This window comes from Podospora bellae-mahoneyi (assembly GCF_035222275.1).
Source record: "Podospora bellae-mahoneyi strain CBS 112042 chromosome 1 map unlocalized CBS112042p_1, whole genome shotgun sequence".
NCBI classification, from domain to species: domain Eukaryota; kingdom Fungi; phylum Ascomycota; class Sordariomycetes; order Sordariales; family Podosporaceae; genus Podospora; species Podospora bellae-mahoneyi.
In genome coordinates, this window is record NW_026946359.1 from 6,648,788 (window position 1) to 6,668,726 (window position 19,939).

At 53.9% G+C, this 19,939-nt stretch overlaps 7 protein-coding genes across 7 annotated transcripts; 5 read left to right on the plus strand and 2 right to left on the minus strand.

The window, feature by feature from the left end:
• Positions 1–296: 296 nt before the first annotated feature.
• On the plus strand, positions 297–941 carry QC761_119670 (uncharacterized protein; the record flags this gene model as incomplete). The annotated part of the gene is made up of 4 exons (XM_062875250.1): positions 297–341; positions 430–594; positions 757–863; positions 932–941. The coding sequence occupies 4 exons, from the start codon at positions 297–299 to the stop codon at positions 939–941; spliced, it is 327 nt and encodes a 108-aa protein (XP_062738495.1).
• A 939-nt stretch (positions 942–1,880) lies between these two features.
• On the plus strand, positions 1,881–4,916 carry QC761_119680 (uncharacterized protein; the record flags this gene model as incomplete). Its single annotated transcript, XM_062875251.1, has 4 exons — positions 1,881–1,892; positions 2,031–2,097; positions 2,158–2,909; positions 2,972–4,916. The coding sequence occupies 4 exons, from the start codon at positions 1,881–1,883 to the stop codon at positions 3,950–3,952; spliced, it is 1,812 nt and encodes a 603-aa protein (XP_062738496.1). The 3' UTR covers positions 3,953–4,916.
• On the minus strand, positions 4,364–7,029 carry QC761_119690 (uncharacterized protein). Its single transcript, XM_062875252.1, has 5 exons — positions 6,631–7,029; positions 6,325–6,352; positions 5,940–6,271; positions 5,433–5,875; positions 4,364–5,348 (listed from the first exon to the last, which is right to left on the minus strand). The coding sequence occupies exons 1-5, from the start codon at positions 6,697–6,699 to the stop codon at positions 5,111–5,113; spliced, it is 1,110 nt and encodes a 369-aa protein (XP_062738497.1). The 5' UTR covers positions 6,700–7,029; the 3' UTR covers positions 4,364–5,110.
• Positions 7,030–7,475: 446 nt separating this feature from the next.
• Positions 7,476–8,384, minus strand: MET16 (3'-phosphoadenylsulfate reductase; the record flags this gene model as incomplete). Its single annotated transcript, XM_062875253.1, has 1 exon — positions 7,476–8,384. One exon carries the CDS (start codon positions 8,382–8,384, stop codon positions 7,476–7,478), a length of 909 nt encoding a protein of 302 aa, XP_062738498.1.
• A 1,326-nt stretch (positions 8,385–9,710) lies between these two features.
• SER2 (Phosphoserine phosphatase) lies at positions 9,711–11,849 on the plus strand (the record flags this gene model as incomplete). The annotated part of the gene is made up of 2 exons (XM_062875254.1): positions 9,711–9,829; positions 10,183–11,849. 2 exons carry the CDS (start codon positions 9,711–9,713, stop codon positions 11,693–11,695), a joined length of 1,632 nt encoding a protein of 543 aa, XP_062738499.1. The 3' UTR covers positions 11,696–11,849.
• A 3,078-nt stretch (positions 11,850–14,927) lies between these two features.
• On the plus strand, positions 14,928–17,225 carry TEF-1 (translation elongation factor EF-1 alpha; the record flags this gene model as incomplete). The annotated part of the gene is made up of 5 exons (XM_062875255.1): positions 14,928–15,275; positions 15,350–15,398; positions 15,482–15,611; positions 15,913–16,051; positions 16,117–17,225. Exons 2-5 carry the CDS (start codon positions 15,394–15,396, stop codon positions 17,223–17,225), a joined length of 1,383 nt encoding a protein of 460 aa, XP_062738500.1. The 5' UTR covers positions 14,928–15,275; positions 15,350–15,393.
• Positions 17,226–18,027: 802 nt separating this feature from the next.
• QC761_119740 (uncharacterized protein) lies at positions 18,028–19,858 on the plus strand (the record flags this gene model as incomplete). The annotated part of the gene is made up of 3 exons (XM_062875256.1): positions 18,028–18,317; positions 18,383–18,476; positions 18,548–19,858. 3 exons carry the CDS (start codon positions 18,028–18,030, stop codon positions 19,856–19,858), a joined length of 1,695 nt encoding a protein of 564 aa, XP_062738501.1.
• Positions 19,859–19,939: the final 81 nt, after the last annotated feature.

The following is a 19,939-nucleotide window of genomic DNA, read 5'->3' on the forward strand; positions in this document are numbered from 1 at the left end:
GAATATGCAACAACCAGCGGTCTATCCGAACTTTCGCCGCCAAGCGCGGCATTCCGTCATAGGACGGGAGCGGGGAGAGCGTTTTCGGTTGGCGGCAGTTCAGTAGGTGATTTTTGGATGCTGGAAATAATTCTGGATTAGCAATCCTAATCCACCACCACACAAACACGTAACACCCACGCTAGATCTCTACAGTTCTCGACGTTGACAATCCTGAACCTTTTCCCCCGAATCTCACTAAAAAGCAAAAACCTGCGTGCGACTGAAAACGAGCGAAACCCCCAAAGGAAAAAAAAATGGCTACCCCGCGCCCGGAGCAGGCGCAAAAGGTGCTTTCGCTGGTATGGCTGCCCCAGAAAAAATAACTTGGATTGAGCAAGTAGAGGATAAATGCTAATGATGGATTGGGGGGTGGGGGGAGAACAACAGTACAAGCAACTCCTCCGGCAATCCTCCCAGTTTGCCAACTACAACTTTCGCGAGTACGCCAAGCGACGGACGAGGGATGCGTTCAGGGAGAACAAGAATGTGGAGGAGGAAAGGAGGGTGCAGGAGCTGGTGCAGGAGGGTTTGAACCAGTTGCACTTGTTGAAGGTGAGTCACGGATTTCCGCGGTGAAGTCTGGAGGGGGCAGATATATGGCAAAGAGAGTAGGATCTTGATACCGGGGAGAAGAGGGAGGCTTGGGGGTTATGGTGCTGAAGGAGACATAAAAAAGAAGAGAGGCAGACACAGTGGCTAACGAGACTACGACAGAGGCAAACAATGATCAGCCAGTTTTACAAGCACGACAGGCTTGTGGTGGAGGGCGGGCTCTCAGGGAAGGACAAGGGTGGGAAAGTGCTGAGGCAGAAGGATACCGGGTAGGTTCTTGATCCTTGCACTCCGAATCTGCAGAAGACGGGAGGTGCTAACACAACCTGACTCGCAGCTGGGATTAAAGGTGTCAGCGGACGAAGAGGCAGTGTCTAGGAGGACCGACGTAGGGCTGTTTGTATAAATACTAGGAACAAGGACTCTTTACCAAGAAGGCAGGCGTTTTGCTGTACAGGGACCAGCACAAAGTAATGGGGGTGCGTCTTTTTCAGTGTACCTCTGAGGACAATGATATCATGTGGTGTTGGCGGTGGCAGGAAAGGGAATCAAACTCAGCTTCATTCTCCTCAAGGGAGTCAACAAGAGTGTGCCTACCTGTCTGGTCCTGGAAGCTTTGGCGAGGTCCGAATCTTTGGGTGTTGCTGGCTCACACTGATGACTTCTCGGATATATCGATATCGCTATATCCGACTAGTGCACTGCTTTGTACATTTCGACACGCGAGGTGCTGACAACACACGAATTGGCAGGGCAGCTGCAAATCAGATCGAGGTCCTCAAAAGCAATCAACCAAGTCTCTTTCTTCCATTTCAATATAGCAAATTGCGCCCATCTCTTTTGAGAGCCATCTCCAGCCAACCATCAAATATTCTACTCCAACAGCTGTTACCAGGACAGTACTTCATTGACATATCTAGCGCCCGTTACGGAAAACGCCCAAACCCACCATCGAGACCCAACCAACCTTACTTGCGACCGATCATCATCCTTCCTAGTCCTCGCCGGTCTCAACTTGCGCCACTGTCGTCGGTGTCGCGACGCCACGCCCCGTAACGTTGTGCGCAAATCCACAAGTCCCCTGCGCCAGCTCCGGAGTCTCCGTTGCTTCCGGCCGAGGCCAGCGGAACTCGGAATCCATAATCCAAAAGTTGTCGCGGGGTAACGTGAGATCCGGCGTGAGCTTCGGGGTCCGGTCCGTTTAGCACTGTGCAACAGGGGTGGCGGTCATTGATTTGTTGCTGCGTTTTTCCTTGGTGCTGTTTTTGCCTTGGTTTTGTTTTACAATGGCGCCTATGGTAAGGCATTTCTCTTTTCATTTATATTGGAAGACTCAAACCAACCTCCAAAACTGCCGAGATAAATCGGGCGTTGAGGACGTCCAGGCAAAAGATCTAGAAAGTTAATATGGACTTGTGGTTGCACCGAAACAGCAGTATAGGACGGCGGCGCAGACCAGAAGGGGAAACCGGGCTGGCGTGGTTGAACATGATGACTTTGAAGGTATGGCTCCCAACCCCTTTAGTGACATCACAGGTGGCTGATGAGTGTACTGTTTTTCAGGTCTCCCGGTTCGACAATGGACACGCGGCGAAGTCAACGTGGCCATGGGCCCTCCCCCTGACGACGATCAAAAGGACGATATTTGGGCGATAGAGTTGCCTTTCGGCATGCCCAAGGATACAGCACTCTTGCCGCCACATTCCCAGGAGCTTCTCAGGGCGATGAGGTCCGGTAGGGTGTATAAGCGGCCCCCGCCCGAGGACGAGGACGAGGACATCGATTTCGGGACCAAGGGCGACAAGAAGGAGTCTGAGGTGGGGAACGAGGGCTTCACTGTCAGAGCGTGGAAGCAGATGCCGAGGAATGCAGAGGTCCCCTCAGTCTCCCACTTGGCAAAAAGACACAAGGACACCATCACACTGGCGAGTACTGCAAGTGTCGCTCATATACCGGGACCGACAATCACCAGGGCGACTGTGAGGAGCATCGATGCGGCAGGCAATCCGTATGAGCAGACGATCACATTGAGTGAAGGACAGCAAGTCGACGGTGAAATCATTCGCACGACGGTAGTGCCTGCACCGGTTGCTGCGGCTGGCGAGGCGCTGGGGCAGCAGGCGACACCCGTCAAACGGAGACCACCGCCGCCTAAGAGGAAGGCCAAGGGGCCGGGCAGAGGAAGGAAGAAGGGAAGCGGGAAGATTGGTCAGCTGCCTTTGCCTGCCACTAGGTCACAGCAACAAGCAGCTGCTGGAGGCGAGGCTTCGGCTGAAGCCACGGTTGAGGGCGTACTCGGCGAGGGTCCACCAGGGGTAAGTTCTTGCCATCCGCGGCCAGTCGGGTATCAGGTCGAGTGGCTAACAGCGGGCAACAGGTTGTCATCACGTCCGAGGAGAACGGCGATGCAGCAGGCCAGGACACCGAGATGGCCGACAACTCGGTCATTCCTTCCGATGAGGAGGACGGTGACGAAGGGGAAGAAGGCGACGAAGACGGTGAGGAGGAAGGTGGCGATGAAGAAGCCGGCGAAGAAGAGTCAACAGCGACCCCTGAAGTGGGCAACGCTCCAAGTGATGTCGAGCAGGTTACAGAGCAAGCTCAAGGTCAGGATCAAGATCAAGAGATGCTCGGCTCAGATGCTTCGGAGGTTATCCGACCAAGCTCGATTGAGGAACCTGAAGACGAGCAGCTGCCTCGTCGCGCCACTCCAGAAGAGGAGGTCACAGTTTCCAAGCCACGGTTCCAATTGGGTCCGAAATTTAACTCTCCCCGCGCGGAAGGCAGTCCCCTCAAGAACGTCATGGTCGTGTCGCCCACCGAGCCAGCGACCGCGCCTGCTGCTGCCAGCTACCTCGACATCCAATCTACTACCGTCTCCATGGACATTGACCTTGGAAACACTCAAACAAACATCCCTCTTCCATCCTCATTGGAAATATCAGCTACGGTGCAAACAGAAACAGCCGTTACCTCTGAAACATCATCCGCTCCTAAGCCCAGCGCCTCTACGCCCCCAATGGCAGATCAACAAGCTTCTGTGCCCGCAGAAACCATCTCTGAAGCTCTCACGATGCCAGAAGAGCAGCCCCCGTTCTCGGCGCAGACAACCGAGCCTGTCACCGCAGCCGAAGCTTCTGTTTCACTTGGGGTCCCAACGCATATCCCAGAGCTCTCTCTCCAGACATCGGCCTCTCCTACTCTTCCTACTGCTTCCGAACCCCCTCAGGCACCCGAAGCAGACAGCCCCGATCTTTTAAGCAGTCTTGAAGCCGAGCTCGAAAGGGAAATGTCACTCAACAATAGATCCCCGCCGCCTGGTGAGCGGGAAAAACCATCCGCAACAGAAGCCCAGTAGGATGGCCTCGATAATGACGTCAAGAATACTGTCGACAAGCTGCTTGAGCTTGTTTGCAGTCGCGGTTTTCAGCCTGGGCTATGGTCGGCGACAATTGAGTTGTATGGGTACGGCACCCGTAATTACCGGGGAGATTGCGATCCCTTTGGGGGCGATGATCCAATTGAGGAGGAGGATCCCATTGAGGAGGGGGAGCCCATTGGGGATGAGGCTAGTCGTGACTGGCCTGACCACGATACCACCGATCACGATACGGATGGTTCAGACGGAGGTGACCCAAACGGTGGTGGTCCAAATGGAGGTGATTCCGATGGAGGTGATTCCGATGGAGGTGATTCCGATGGAGGCGATCCAGACGGAGGTGATCCTGACGAAGGTGATCTAGGCCGAGGTGATCCAAACAGCGGTGGCCCAAACGGAGATGGCCCAAATGGAGGTGGCCCCGACGGAGATGATCCAGATGGAGATGACCCTGACCATTATGACGGCGACCGCTTTGATGATATATTGCCGCCTTCACTCTCGCCTTGCTCCGCACGCTTCTGGGTACGCCTCCGTCGCCCACACCGACGCTCATGGCGCCGCAGACGTCAGCTCCATTTTCCTCGATACAGCCCCAACCGACGATGGGGACAAAGCGTCTGGGATTGATTTGATGGCACGGCTCGCACGGCTCGCGTGGCTTGATTGGCTCTGCCTTTTGGGCTTGTCGAAAGTACCTCGATGCCTTACGCGAAATTGCGGGCAGGGACGGGATCAGGACGCAAACACGGTTCTTGTTTCTCAGGGAAGTTTGGTGTTTTTGGGGAATCTCGGGCGTTCCACAATCTTTTCATTCGACTGGATCAGAAATACAATTGCAGCGGATAGATAGATGGAGAGATCAGAAGGCGGAAGTAAGGGAAGCGTCTTCAATTTTTCTTGTTTCACTCGGTTGGAGTGGAAAGAGGGACGAGCAGACAGCCTGTACAGGGTTATATATTCAAGAGAAGCCTTTCTTCTCTTTGGCACGTTTGCAATGATGTCTTTAGTCGCGTGGAGGTTGACGAGTTAGACGACTGAAGAGTAAGCCCTTTGAACTCTTCAAAGCGAATGATGGTAGGTCACCACGTCGAATTCAGCGAAAACCCGGAAAATAAAAGACTCAACGAGAAAACATTACATCCCCGCCGCCAAAACCGCCGCCCCAGCCGCCAACATCACCCCCGTCGGCACTGCCGCAAAGGCCCCCTTTCCCGCTCCATTCAGGGGAACCGTCACTGGCACAAATGTCGTCGTGGGGACGATTCCCGACGTGAACGGTATATCTGCCACCGGAGTGAACTCAGCAAAAGCAGGAGCTTGGGTTGCTGCTGCTGGGTCAGGGGTGGCCGATGTGTTGGATGGGTTTAGGACACTGCCCATCCCCAATGTCAGCAACTTGCGAGACCCAAGAGAGGTGGTGGGTAGGTAAGTTGGGGGAGGGGGGGTGTGGGCGTACTTATCTATAACATGCACCACCCCGTTTCCGACAAGCACATCCCCCAGTATCACACTCGCCGAGTCGACAAACAGCTGGTTGCCGTCCCGTCTGATGGTCAGGTTGGAGCCTTGGAGCGTCGCCAAGACGATCTGGTCTTGGGCTAGGAGTCGCGGGGAGAAGAGGATGCGGGAGGAGACGAGGTGGTAGCCTAGTATGTTGGATAGGTCCGTGTCTGAGAGGCCGCTGGCTGCTGAACCGATTGCCTGGAAGGCGGGGTTGGATGGGGCGAAGAGGGTCATGTCTTGGAAGGAGGAGGTGCCGGAGGAGAGGCGGGCGGTGGTGAGGGCGCCGACCAGAGAGGTGAGGTTTATGCTGGAGAGGGTTTGAGAGAGGGGCGCTGGGACGGTGAGGACGGAGGAGATGATGTGGAGGGTGTTGTTGCTGTTGGCGAAGGTTAGGTCCTGGAAGGGGTTAGTATGAGAGGTATATAATGGGCCAAGGGGGGAAGCATGCGGGGGTGATGACAGAGGAGGCTTGCTTGTAGCCTGAGAAGAGGCTTGCTGTTTCGTTGAGGAGGGTCAATTGGAGTTTTTGGCCTCCGGTGACGTTGGCGAAGGGGGTGGAGAGGAGAGTGGAGGGGAAGATGGGGCTGGTGGTGAAGTCTGTTGAGAGGAATTTTCCAGAGAGGACGTGGTACTGAAGAACGCCGGAGAGGGCGCGGGGGTTGGTCATGAGTTCTGCTGAGCGGGGGTTCCGAGACAAGAGGTTGGTGAAGGCTTCGTTGGAGGGGGCGAGGAGGGTGATGTTTTGGGCGGTGGAGAGGGTCTGGAATAGGTCCGGGACGAGTTGGAGGAGACCTCAGGGGTCAGTAATTCTGAAGCTTGCAGGGTCAGAAAGAGGTCAGTCATACTTGCTAGTGTGCTTAGTGTGGCATTATTCTGTGCGAGAATCCCAGTTAGAGACTGGGCAGAGGCATATGCTGCCAGTGCTAGGGCAAGTAGATATGTGAGATACATTTTGACTAATAACAACACAAGGTTACAGAAGAGAGTTCAACAACCAGAGAGATTGAACGAGATGAGTAGGATTATCAGCTCAATATGGTGTTCGTCTTAGCAAGCACTCGGAACGTGAAGACTGTTGATGCCGTGCCATGATGGTCAACGAGTAGGAAAGCGGTGGAAATGATGTTTCTGGTACGAGAATCTCCACTGGCATCAGGCTGAAAGTCATGATGCTCAAACATGTATCGAACGGCTGGACGGTGTAGATCATGCCCCTTCATTTTGCAAGGGCCAAGTGCGTCTGGCTTCTCAGCATTTGGCTGAGTTTCTTGTCACATATATACATAGGTTGGAGAGCCTCAACGGGATCTTTGCCAGAGCTCAGTCTGGGCGTGAATAAAAGTTGAAGGCAGGGTGAGTTGTGAGATGACGTTAGTGATAATCGGGGGAGCCAATCAGAGGCAGGGAAACCTGACCATCTTTGTGATCAGGGCTCAGAGCGGTCTGTGCGCGTCAGGAAGTCCAGTAAGATAGAGAGATGAGAAGCAGCGAATGAAGCTCTCCAGGTCGAGCATCAAAATATCTTGGAACAATTCTTCTGCTTCACAAGCCAGTCTCTGAAACATTGACTAATCACCATGGATCCTCATTGGCTTTCACGAGACTCCGCACGAACATGGCGTCCTGATGGGTCACTCCAGCACCCCTCATCCAATCACAGACCAAGTCGAGGATCGGCTTTGCACCTGACCAAGACAAGCAACTTTCACTCAAACCCGGCGATGTTTTGAACATGTTCAATTCTGGTATTCTACTCTCTCTCGCCAGTGCTGAGCTCCCATGCCACAAGATGCTAGCAATATGCAGTCTAAAGCAACAATGTCAATCCCCCGATGATGTCCTGACGGGCATGCTGCGCCCATAACGCCGTTTTCCCAAGTCGCCGGTAACTCCTATTCATATGTTGTTGTATGCAACGCCCAATCCCTTTTCCCCGCGTACTCCTGATCGTCATTAACTCCATCGTCCTTCTACCCAGCCACCCAACACAGACCACTCAGGCAGCGACCTCCTGACTTGGCTGCTGTGTCGTCGCCGTTGCGGTCTGGTTGAGCCACTGAGCATACCGGCTCTTCTTGTTGTGGATGCCGCACTCAGTCTTCTCCTGGCCCTTCCACCGACCGGCACGCTCATCCTCGCCTTCGGCAACCGGGACTGTCGAATGCCAGTCACCAACGGACTTGTACCCCCGATCGAGGAGGGCATTGTATGGCACATTGTTCTCCTTGATGTAGTCGTTGACTTGCTTGAAGGTCCAGGTGACGAGGGGGTTGATCTTGATGATGCCTCTCTCCTCGTCAAGCTCGATGACGGGAATGGCACCACGCTGGCCACCCTGAGACCGGCGACGTCCAGTCAGGACGGCGCCAACCTTCAGTTCATCGTATGCTCTTTGTTGAGGCTCGACCTTGGCGACCCAGTCGTACAGCTCCGAGGACATCTCATACAGCTTCTCTCCGTATGTGCTCTCAAACTCCTCTACTGTCTCAACGTCAAGTGGCTTAAAGACATGCATCTTGAGCCCATAGCGCTCCTTGACAGTGTCAACGAGCTCATATGTCTCCTTGAAGTGGTAAAGGGTGTCCAGGAAGATGAGGTCAATGGGCAGCGAATGAGGGTTCTCCTTCTGGATCTTGGCCAGCATATCGATGGTGACGAGACCGGTGAGGCCGAAGGCTGTTGTCTGGTACAGGTTGGGGAAGAAGGCCTTGGAGAACCTGAGGATGTCCATGGGGTGCATGTGCTCCAGTTGCTGGTTGAGGTGCTTCAGGTGTGCTGGGGTGAGCGAGATGGCAGGGAGGTTGGCGGTGGAATTGCCAGTCGAGGCAAAGCCCGAGTCGACGGAAGCGTCGTCGCCATTAGACGACGAGCGAGAGGAAGGGGCCCTAGACTCTTCGGTGGACATGATGGCGGGTTGGGTGGTTATAACACGTTTTGAGAGTTTGTGGATATGTTGTTGAGTGGATGCCAACGTTTCGTGCAAGAGCGAGGAAGAGAGGAAGTAAAGACGGGACACCAGATGTCGTGATTAAGGCGGGGAATGAGGCCAACAGAAGGGTTGCTCAGAGGGAATGGGGGGGTTGGTAGTATCGATGAGGGATATTGAATATGGAACAAAGTCGAGCTTTGGGGGTGGGAGGGGAGTGTTCACTACTAATAGCTTTCCAGTTGGAGCGTTTCGAAGAAAGATCCCATCCGCCGTTTCGGAACGAAAGTCGAAGGACCACCCTGTAGACCGACGACCGACCGACATCCGGGATGGGGGGAGCAAAAGGCACGTTTTCACTGTTCATGGACTAAGCTCATTAGTAATTATGGATGCTTCCACGATCACTTTGGCCCTGGAGGACACAGACGGAACCCAGGGACGGCCTGGCATTGGCTCCTGCCTGTCTAAACTGGGCCATCGCAGCGGATTCGGGAGGGCTGCGGTCGCCCTTTGCAAAGAGCGCACTCTGACGAAGCTTTCCCTAGAGTGGTGGTGTTTTCATGGAGGCTGATCACGACATCTGGAGGCATTTTCATTGGTCAATTTGGCCCATTTTCTGTGGGGGTCGACTCGTCCCCAAGTCGTTCCGCCCGCCCCTTTTGTGGCAAGGGGCCGGGGACAAACACCCATTGTCTTGTGTCGACAAGTCACTGTGCGCTTCTCGAACTCCTCATGGGCGTCAAGTCGAGGTGTTGTCGTCATGGCAGGGCGTGAGTTGCACGACATCTAGCACCAACAACGGTTGAAGGGGTGTGTCTTGATCGACTTAGTCAGCCGGCAGTCGTCGATGTGAATCTTGAACCATGATGTCACTGTATTCAACGTCTCCATAAGAATCTCAACCCCAGAAACTGTCAAAAACATGGTCTCTCCAACGCCCCCCCCCCTCCCAAAAAAAAGAGTATGGTGATGAACCGGTTGAAGCGTATTTCTCAATCTCTTCAACATTTACTCAGCTCTCCCACGGCGATTTGTCAGAGCATCTGCTGCCGACACAAAGCTGGGCAGCCTGTTTGTAGGTGGCCTCCAATCAACCGTTTCACGGCCGGACAAAATCATCGAAATGGTGGGTCGTGTGCTGACGGGGCAGGCAACCACAGTTATTAACAGGACCTTCTTCAAAGTTAAATATACCGCACCGGAGACGTCTAAACGGTCAACGGCTGTCGGGCTGACCCCGCAGTAGACAGACAAACAGGCAGACGATGAAAACCGGCGCAACGTATGGCAGAGATATTGGCCATGTCCATTCTTTACCCCGGAGTTTCGGAGGTCTACATGCACTGCCTTCCGGTGAAGGGAATCCACCTGACAGACGGGTTGACGGAGAGCTTTTTCTCGGTGTGGTTGGCCGATCTCGGGTGCGGGGCGTGCCGGATGGAGTTCAGATGCCCCTCACCTTGAAACTGATGGCGGGGTCTGCCGACTGGCCAAAATCGGATTCAGCGTGGTGAATGGTGGGGTTGACCACTTCCTTGTTTTTTGGTGCTGCCGTCCGTCCATTGAACAAAAATACTTGGCCGCCCTGTTCGCGCAAGCATTCCTGCCCATTGGTCTGTTGGGCGTTCTGTCTGTCGTGGAGGTTCACTTTGCTCGGTGTTCTGTGGCAGCGCGCGTGTCGAAGATTCGAGTCCAGGGTGTCCAAGGTACTGCTTCTTTGTCGTCGAGTCGCTTCGGTCGAGTGTGGACGTCGTCACTAAAACATAACCTCCAGATCACAATTTGTAGCCTGCTGTGCGCGATCCGCAAACATGTCTCAGGATCCTCAGTCTCCCACCCGTCAGGGTCGCCCCTCCATGACTGCTTCGATGCGGAGCAGTTCGTTTCTTAGAGAGCATCAGCAGTACCGTCCTCCAAGCAAGCCCGAGAACCACTACGGAATCGACACGGTTGTGGAGGATCTCCAAGCCACCAGCGTGTCCCCCCCGCGCGAGATCTCTCCCTTCAAGGGAATCCCCTCAGCTGAGAACCCGCCCAGGATCGTCGATGGCCAGAGCCATGAGCTGTCGCATCCCAACTGCACGCCTTTGCCTGGCGCTTCCACCAACAGACTGATCGCTACTCTGTTTTACAAGTCCACTAACCCCAGAGTATCAAATGCTATCCCCTCACCGCAGCGCAATCCGTCTCCCAAGGGGAGCGGTCAGTCGCCCTCGGTCCGCGCCGCCGACTCGGACCTCCCCCCTACCATGGCGCCCACCAGCAAGCTCGACGACTTTCCCCTCGAGCCTCCCGCCACCGAGCCTGAGCCCCTCGATCACCTCTACGGCGCCAACGTCTCGCCGATGTGCATCGCCTCCTTCCTTCACCTCATGTCTACCTTTCCTCTCCCTGCCGGCTCGACCGACCTTCACTCTTCTCACCGCTGCCTGAAGATCGACCAGTCTCACCAAGAACACCATCCCACCGTCGTCGAGCTCACCCTTTCCCCGGCGCCCGCTTCCGACTACCTTCCCCTGAAGGACCTCCGCAAGCACGAGCTCATCTACCGCTTTGAGAGAGAATGGAACGTCGACGTAGCCCTCCGAGCCGATACCCTCTGGCGCCGGTACCCCCGCTTGGTGGTGTTCGATATGGACAGCACCCTCATTACTCAGGAGGTCATCGATCTCCTGGCTGCCACCATCAAAGATCCCCCTGATCTTGCTGCCCGTGTGGCAGATATCACCCATCGCGCCATGATGGGAGAGCTCGAGTTCGACTCTGCCTTCCGCGAGCGCGTAAAGTTGCTTGCTGGCCTCCCAGGGACGCTCTTCAATGAGCTGCGCCCTGTACTTGACGTTACAAACGGTGTCAGACCGTTGATCAAGGCTCTCAAGAGGCTTGGCGTCAAGACCGCCGTCTTGTCAGGTGGTTTCTTGCCCTTGACCAGCTGGTTGGCTGGTGAGCTGGGAATTGACTATGCTCATGCCAACGAGGTTGTCATCGATGAGCAGACCGGGAAGCTGACCGGTGAGGTCAAGGGGAGGATCGTCGGAAAGGAGAGAAAGAGGGAGTTGTTGATCGAGATTGCAGAGAAAGAGGGCATCGCACTTGAACAGGTTGTTGCGGTCGGTGATGGAGCGAATGACTTGTTGATGATGGAAGCAGCGGGCTTGGGAGTGGCGTGGAACGCGAAGCCTATGGTGCAGATGGAGGCAAGCTCGAGGTTGAACGGGGATAGTCTTTTGGATTTGCTGCATTTGTTTGGGTTTACCGAGGAGGAGGTAAGGCAGCTATCAGCTTAGGATAGGGAGGGATATATGAATCGAGTATAAAAGCAAGGGATGGGCAAAAAAAAAAAAAAAAAAAAAAAAAAAAGGAACAACACAGTGCCAGAGGATAAGGCTTTAGATTATACATCTAGCAGGTAGAGAGTGTACGCTGTGGGATGGTAGAGGTATAGCTATACACGCATGCCTGCAGCATTGCCTTGAAGACGAAAGATGGGTTGCTTGTCTCGTGTGATAATGCTGCTCTGCAATTGACAGACTGCACTGGGCGGTTGAAACTGAAGAGAGACGAGGCAGGTATGAGTTGGAATCCTTTAGTCCCAAGATATCGATTCCAACCGTTAGGTATTCAATGTGTTCCCGATATGAAGCTGGAAGGTTGCAGATCGTTTATCGATACCAAGCCTGCGTGGTTCAAAACGCTCCACCAATAGTATCTCATCTTGACCTCATAAAAAGTTGTGAGCAGGGTTTAAAGATCATGTCTCGATTGGTTTGTTCGTCTGAGAAAGCGCCTGCCATTATGATAGACTGTTATTCTCCTGACAGCCCTAGAGTTATCTTTGTTGAACGCATTCTCTACCAGACATCTATGCCCTCGAGACGTAGAGTCACTTGTCAAGCTTGATGCTCGGTGCGTTCTATGGGTCCTAGACTTGGGATTGCTCCCATACGGTTGGTTGAGCTGAGGTTGAGGGCGGCTGGTCTGTGTAGATTGGAGCATGATACATGCCGAAGTTGAGTTGATTCGTGATTTGGTGTGTCATGGTGTGGGCACATTTGGTAGGTAACGGTAGGGTCAAACTCAGGGTTTGTGTGGTAACCTTCATCTTGGAAGCGCTGGCAGGTTTGAGGCCGTTGAACGCTGAGGACGGGTCGTGGTGACTTTGGGTTGAAGATGAGTCAAGCTTCACATCCTCATACCGTGGACAGAAAACGGTTTTGTCAATGGGGAAGCACATGGTTCCCTTGAGAAATATGCTGAAGAGAGAGTCCATAGGCCCCAAACACGATAGCCCTTCCGTGAGAGATATGGATTGCTGTGAATGGATCTATTTATGCCTTCCAGGGCAGCCAACAGGCTTTCAACCATAGTTGACAGGTTTATTTGATATTTCAGAAGGCCCAAGTTAGATACCTGAATTACCTGACGTAGAATGGCTGCAGTGTTATCCAGAGCGTATATAATCCCATGGGGATAGGTGATGGAAAAGAAAAGCGGGGAGAAGGCCACCCGTCTGGTATACAGAGATCTGGCTCCCAATAACTGGGTCACGAGAGAAAAGCCAAGCATAAGAAACCGCAGACAGCTATGCCGGTGAGCACGTCACTGCTCAAACCAATGGGCCGGAATCCAAGACACTCCTCAAGTGGACCGGGGCTCTACGCCGACGACTAGGCTAAGGCAGGATCATGTACAAGCATTCACATAGGAGAGCGCCATGCTGGAGAGCTGTGACGAATCCAGAACCCTAGACGCAGATCTCCCGTCCAGTCAATGGCCAACCGGGCTGACGGGGGGCTTTGAGTCTCTCTCGGGCCGGATGACTCCTCAGGCCTCGAAAGCTACCCCCGTCCTATTCATACCCGAATCGATAGCCTTTGTCCACAACGGGAGGGACGGGTAAGGTAACTCCAAGACTTTAGCTTCAAAGTGGGGATCTTGGGTCAAGAAAAAAGAAAATTCGAACCCAGCCAGGTACCGCTGCAACATCGAGCATGGTTTCTCGGGTATCATTGTGCTCCCATCCCATCCGATACTATCTTGTAAGGTGTAGCCACAGCGAAGCATACTTGTCATGGACCAAAGCCACCACAGGTCTTGCTCGAGATCTCGACGTCGATGGCGCCGCCAAAAGGTGCGAGATTTCCCTGGGCAATCCAACCATTGAGGTCGGTGAAGGGTGGAATCATACTTCCAGCAAACTCCCTGGAGAGTTGGAGGGTGGCCCGGCAACACGGTAGGCGGACCCCCCTGAAAGGGGCTCGGTGGGGTTTTCGAAACCAGAGATCTCTTCTCGAAAAAGCTTGACGAAGCGTTGCCGTTGAGAAGCTTGGCAGCGGGAGCCCTGAGCCTCACAGGGACTATTACATAATATCAGTCGACGAGGTCACATCCAAGGCCATGATCGTACCTCTGTAGGGAAAGGACCTTGCCGTGTTCGATGCAGGAAGACGCACCTTTACGTTGCCCCCGACCTCCTGGAAATCTCAAAGCAGGTCATTGGAGAGCTAACAAAGGCCTACCCTGAAGCTGCCGGGGAGCTATGTGGGATTCTTGGGTTGGCATCACCAAAGCTGTGTTCGTGTTGCCATGTCAACATCATGGTGATCGGGGGAAGCCACCCTGAAAAAAAGATTTGCAAGAAATGCCTCTGTGAACTTGACAAATGGACTAGCTTGGGGTGGGCTGGCAGGCTGGGTGGGCTGGACAACAGCTTCGCAGGCGGCCGACGCCAATGTCAACGTCAAGATGGGATGTCACAGACTCCAGATGGCACATTCGTATCGCAGCATTGTGGGTGGCGCACTGTCGGCGGTTTGGTATTGCATTCGCCTCGATGAAACTGAAGCACTTCTGCTATTGGCCCAGGCCAAAGCATTGGACGTTCTTGCCACCGTCCCCCGCGGCAAACCGTTCATGAAACCCCGCTTCAAACCCATTTTGAGAGGTGCCAATTCACGAACGAGAGAGGTTCGTGGTAGGGACTGTGGAAACAAAAGTTCTAAAGCTCGGTGCCACCGCAACACGCCGTGTCTGCCAAGCTGGGCTGGCTCGAGTGAGAGGCGAATCGAAAGAATCTCACGATTGACTCACGCGGCAAGCAAATCAAGCCCTGGAGCAATTGTCGCATGGTGTGTCGTTGGGCTGGAAGCCAGATGCAGCAGAGAGAAGCCCAAAGATTCGACAAGCAAACACTCCTCCCACCTTCCAAGTACCTCAGTATCTTAGCCATGTACCTCGAGCGGTCGCACGACCATTGGTACCACCCGGGCATCCTGGTGAGGACGGAAAATATCACAGCAAGGATTAGCATGAAGGAGGGGCTTATCGTCGTGGGCGCCAAGTGAGGGGCAGTCTGAAGCATCGCCAATGTCTGAGAGGGGCAGCTCCGTGCCTCACGGCAATAGAATCACCACTCGCCGGACACGTCACAAGGGAAGAAGTCAAGGGAGCACAGAGAGTAGTCACAAGAGAGAATTCGAGATGATATTTTTTTTTTTTGAAAAATTCCAGCTGTTTGTGATCGGTGATCAACAGAGCCCTCGAGTACTTTGGTAACAGTAACCCGCTACAAGACGCAAGCTGCTGCAGTGAAGGCAGCCTGACCGGCGGGGCGGCAAGGCGCGGCGTTCCATTCTCCAATCAGAGGCCGTAGATTTCGAGGGCTTGACCCGCTTCCTGCTCAAAATTTTTGTGGTCTGTGGTGGGACCCACTTAAATTCTGGCTCTGCTCTCTTTACCCCACCAACCTGCCTCGCCCCTCCTCCTCTTGCCCTTAAAAACTTCAACCCCTCCAGAAATTCTTGACTTCCTCTCCCTCTTACTTCCTCCGTCGGCATACCTGATTCGAGCAATCTTACTGCCACTTCAGTACGTTACCCTTCTCGCATCATCAACAGTCACCCTCATCGAGAAGAACATCGCCTTCTAACATCACTGCGCAGCGTATCCCTCAAACTTTTCGATCTGTGATCGCAAAACCGTCAAAATGGGGTAAGTCGATCTTTCATCACCATCGCGGGCATCGTGACCTCGACCGCGACTCGGTCGAACAGCATCACTGACTTCATCAACAGCAAGGAGGACAAGACTCACATCAACGTCGTCGTTATCGGCCACGTCGATTCCGGCAAGTCGACCACCACTGGTCACTTGATCTACAAGTGCGGTGGTATTGACAAGCGTACCATCGAGAAGTTCGAGAAGGTCAGTTTTTTCCTCATTTCCCTTCATTTCCTTCACTTCCACACACATTTCGCACACATCGCATTCACTGGCGATTTGGGCGGTTTTTCGCCTGGTTCATCACATTTCCCCGCCATTTTCTGCCTGCCTTTGTGCTGCCCCTCCTCTCACCATGGTGGGGGAGGGGCACACAAAACGCACAGTTGGCAAATTTTTTCGAGCACGGACCCCACTTACCCCGCGATTCTGCCCGCTCAACACCACCATCACCGCCATCATCAGACTTGGCAATGTCGAACATCGTGACTGACTTCATCAACAGGAAGCTGCTGAGCTCGGCAAGGGCTCCTTCAAGTATGCCTGGGTTCTTGACAAGTTGAAGGCCGAGCGTGAGCGTGGTATCACCATCGATATTGCCCTCTGGAAGTTCGAGACCCCCAAGTACTATGTCACCGTCATCGGTAAGTTGACACACCTGTCATGCATCCTCTGTTCTCGCATCACGCTAACATGTTTGCTCTTCCAGATGCCCCCGGCCATCGTGATTTCATCAAGAACATGATTACTGGTACTTCCCAGGCCGATTGCGCCATTCTCATCATTGCCGCCGGTACTGGTGAGTTCGAGGCTGGTATCTCCAAGGATGGCCAGACCCGTGAGCACGCTCTCCTCGCCTACACCCTCGGTGTCAAGCAGCTCATCGTCGCCATCAACAAGATGGACACCACCAAGTGGTCCGAGGCTCGCTTCAACGAGATCATCAAGGAGACCTCCAACTTCATCAAGAAGGTCGGCTACAACCCCAAGACTGTTGCCTTCGTCCCCATCTCCGGTTTCAACGGCGACAACATGCTTGAGGCTTCCACCAACTGCCCCTGGTACAAGGGCTGGGAGAAGGAGGTCAAGGGTGGCAAGGCCACCGGTAAGACCCTCCTTGAGGCCATCGACTCCATCGAGCCCCCCAAGCGTCCCACCGACAAGCCCCTCCGTCTTCCCCTCCAGGACGTCTACAAGATCGGCGGTATCGGCACAGTCCCTGTCGGCCGTATCGAGACTGGTGTCCTCAAGCCCGGTATGGTCGTTACCTTCGCTCCTTCCAACGTCACCACTGAAGTCAAGTCCGTCGAGATGCACCACGAGCAGCTCGCTGAGGGTGTCCCCGGTGACAACGTTGGTTTCAACGTGAAGAACGTCTCCGTCAAGGAAATCCGCCGTGGCAACGTTGCCGGTGACTCCAAGAACGACCCCCCCATGGGCGCCGCCTCTTTCGATGCCCAGGTCATCGTCCTCAACCACCCCGGCCAGGTCGGTGCTGGTTACGCCCCCGTCCTCGATTGCCACACTGCCCACATCGCCTGCAAGTTCTCTGAGCTCCTGCAGAAGATCGACCGCCGTACTGGTAAGGCCGTTGAGGAGAGCCCCAAGTTCATCAAGTCTGGTGATGCTGCCATCGTCAAGATGGTTCCCTCCAAGCCCATGTGCGTTGAGGCTTTCACTGAGTACCCTCCCCTCGGTCGTTTCGCCGTCCGTGACATGCGTCAGACCGTCGCTGTCGGTGTCATCAAGAAGGTCGAGAAGGCCGCTGCTGGTTCCGGCAAGGTCACCAAGTCCGCTGCCAAGGCTGGCAAGAAATAAATCATTTCTTCCACCTAAACAGCAAAAACAAAAATTCGCTTCCAGGGACACAGGTCATTGGCCACCGAAAGGAAAGCGTCACGCGATGTGTGTTGGCGCTACGGATCTCTTGGCTCAATTTGAGCAATCGGTTATTTGGTATGGGGCACAATTTTGAGGAGGGAAAGGTCACGGGTTTCTGCGGCAAAACTTCTCATATGTGCTTGAGTACAAAATAGAGTCCCTTAGAGGTGATCACGAACGTTATGATCTTTTCTACTGTGAATATGTGTGCTTTGGTGTTGCTTGTGATTGTTACTCTCTCTTGATATGTTGTTGCCTGAGGTCATCACCTTTGCCTCTTTGAAGGTGGTGATGCTTGTCCATGGTGTTGTAAGTTGCGTGCTGGCACGCTGTTCTCCAATGATGTCATACCGTTCTGTGGTTCCACGCCATGATCTTGGCTTGTCTCTTCCCAAGCATCGACTCTCCCCACGTGGGGCCAACAACGCATCCGACAGGCAGACTGACCTCTTGTTCACCGACGAGTTGAGACCCTCATGCCAATACAAAAGAACACCACCGCGGTCCAGCCATGCTCAAACATGATCGACCGAGCGTTACCCCTCACTCGTTTGCTTCTCTATACTGACGGCCCAGAAAAATAGCCCTCGAGATGCATCACTATCCACGTCAGCCTCGGCTTGGCTTCTCGACATGGTGTTTATAATATTCTGCTGAAGCAGCGTCGATATCCTCCCGGGCTGTCCCAGTTCCTATCGGCATGAGCCTCGTCTGCCAATAACACCCATTTCGTATCTAGATGGCCAGGCAATCTTCGTGGTCCTCGAGGACTCTCGCCCACTTTCGTCAAGGTGGCAAACTGGAGCCGTTCAGACTTCTCAGGCAAGATGCTCGCAACCTTCGGAGGCGATGGGTGTCGGACTGGACAGTCTTCAACCAGCTCGTGGTAGCCAGCGCTGTCTACGTCTTTTTTACCAACATCCTGCCTGGCATCACTTTTGCGAGTGATCTGTACGTTCTCACTGGGAGATCGTGGGGGACGATTGAGGTTGTTTTTAGCACTGGGTTGTGTGGTGTCATCTTTGCGGTGTAAGTCACTGTCTGGAAGAAGTTGGGTATGGGTTTGGGGACTAATGGGATGTGCGTTGTGGTAGGTTCTCTGCTCAGCCGTTGACTATTCTTGGGGTTACTGGGCCGTTTTCGGTGCTGGCCGAGAATTTGTACGAGTTGTGTAGTGATAGCTTCAAGGTATGGCTGTTTGTGCATATATATATAGATATATATATTTCTTTTTGAGAAGCTCAGTCTGACTGGATTAGGTGCCCTTCCTGCCTGTTATGGCCTGGTCTCTTATCCATTCGGCTTGGATGCATTACCTTTTGGCCATCTTCAACGCCCACGACTGGACCATGCAGTATGTTACAGACTTCAGCGCCGATATCTTCTCGCTGCTCAACAGCATCATCTACTTCCACAAGGCCGCCATGGAGCTCAAGCGGACGCACGAGCAGATGCCGCTGGACTCGTTTCTCTACGCCATGATTGGCGCTGTTGGGACGTGTTTGGTTGCTATACTCCTGTCCACGGCTACAAAGTGGAAGCCCCTTCTTGGGCGTGTCATCCGGATGGGATTGTCTGAGTATGCAACTGCGATATCGATTATTCTGTTTATTGGGATTCCGTATATTGGAGACCTGGCCGACTTGGATCATGGCCGGCTTGCGGTGCAGACTTCTTTCCGGCCGACGAATCCAGAGCGCGAGATGTTTTTTGTGAGGTTCTGGGAGCTGCCTGTGGAGTGGGTGTTTATCTCGATCATTCCAGGGGCGATCATCACGATACTTTTCTATTTTGACCATGAAATCAGTAGCATCATCTGCACTGTCGACCGGTACGGGGTGAACAAACCTGGAGGATATGCATGGGATATTGCCTTGCTGGGCACGACAACGGCCTTGTGTGGGATATTGGGTATCCCGCCGGCCAACGGGCTGTTGCCACAGGCACCACTTCATTCAGAATCCCTGCGGCATTGGGTAGTTGATGAGGATCAAGTTGTTCCGGCCCCCGAAGAAGAAGAAGAAGAAAGCGGCGCCCATACGAACCTTGTTCCCAGGGTCTACGAACAGCGATACTCCCACTTCCTGCAAGCAGCCATGATAATGGTGTTTGTCAGCCCGCCTTTCCAGCGAGTCTTGGGTCTGACACCGACTTCGGTGTTGGCGGGATTGTTCATGTTTATGGGTTATCAGTCCCTCAGTGTGAACCCTATGCTGACGAGGTTCTTTCACTTGCTCACACCGCCATCTGAGCTGCCCGAGTTGCCTGCGGGGGTGGGTTGGGGAGGGGTGCATGCTTATACTGTCACGCAGATTTTGGTCACGGTGGGGATCTTTGCCGTGACGCTTACGGTTGCAGCGCCGGGGTTTCCGCTGTTGATCATCATCTTGGTGCCGGTGAGGTTGTGTGTGATGAATCGGGTTTGGGGGAGGGAGACGTTGAGGTTTGTAGATGGCTGGGCCTGTCGGGAGGGGAAGCCGGAGGATGATGGGATGGTGGGAAGGGAGGAGGGGTTTGTGGCCGGGGGAAGAGACGTGGAGGATGGAGGGGAGAGGTCCAAGAGTCAATGACAGAAGGGGAGGGAGGTGTCTGGATGCCGAAATTGGACGATGTTTGGGAGTCCATTCAGTTTCGGGGTCCGGGGACAGATG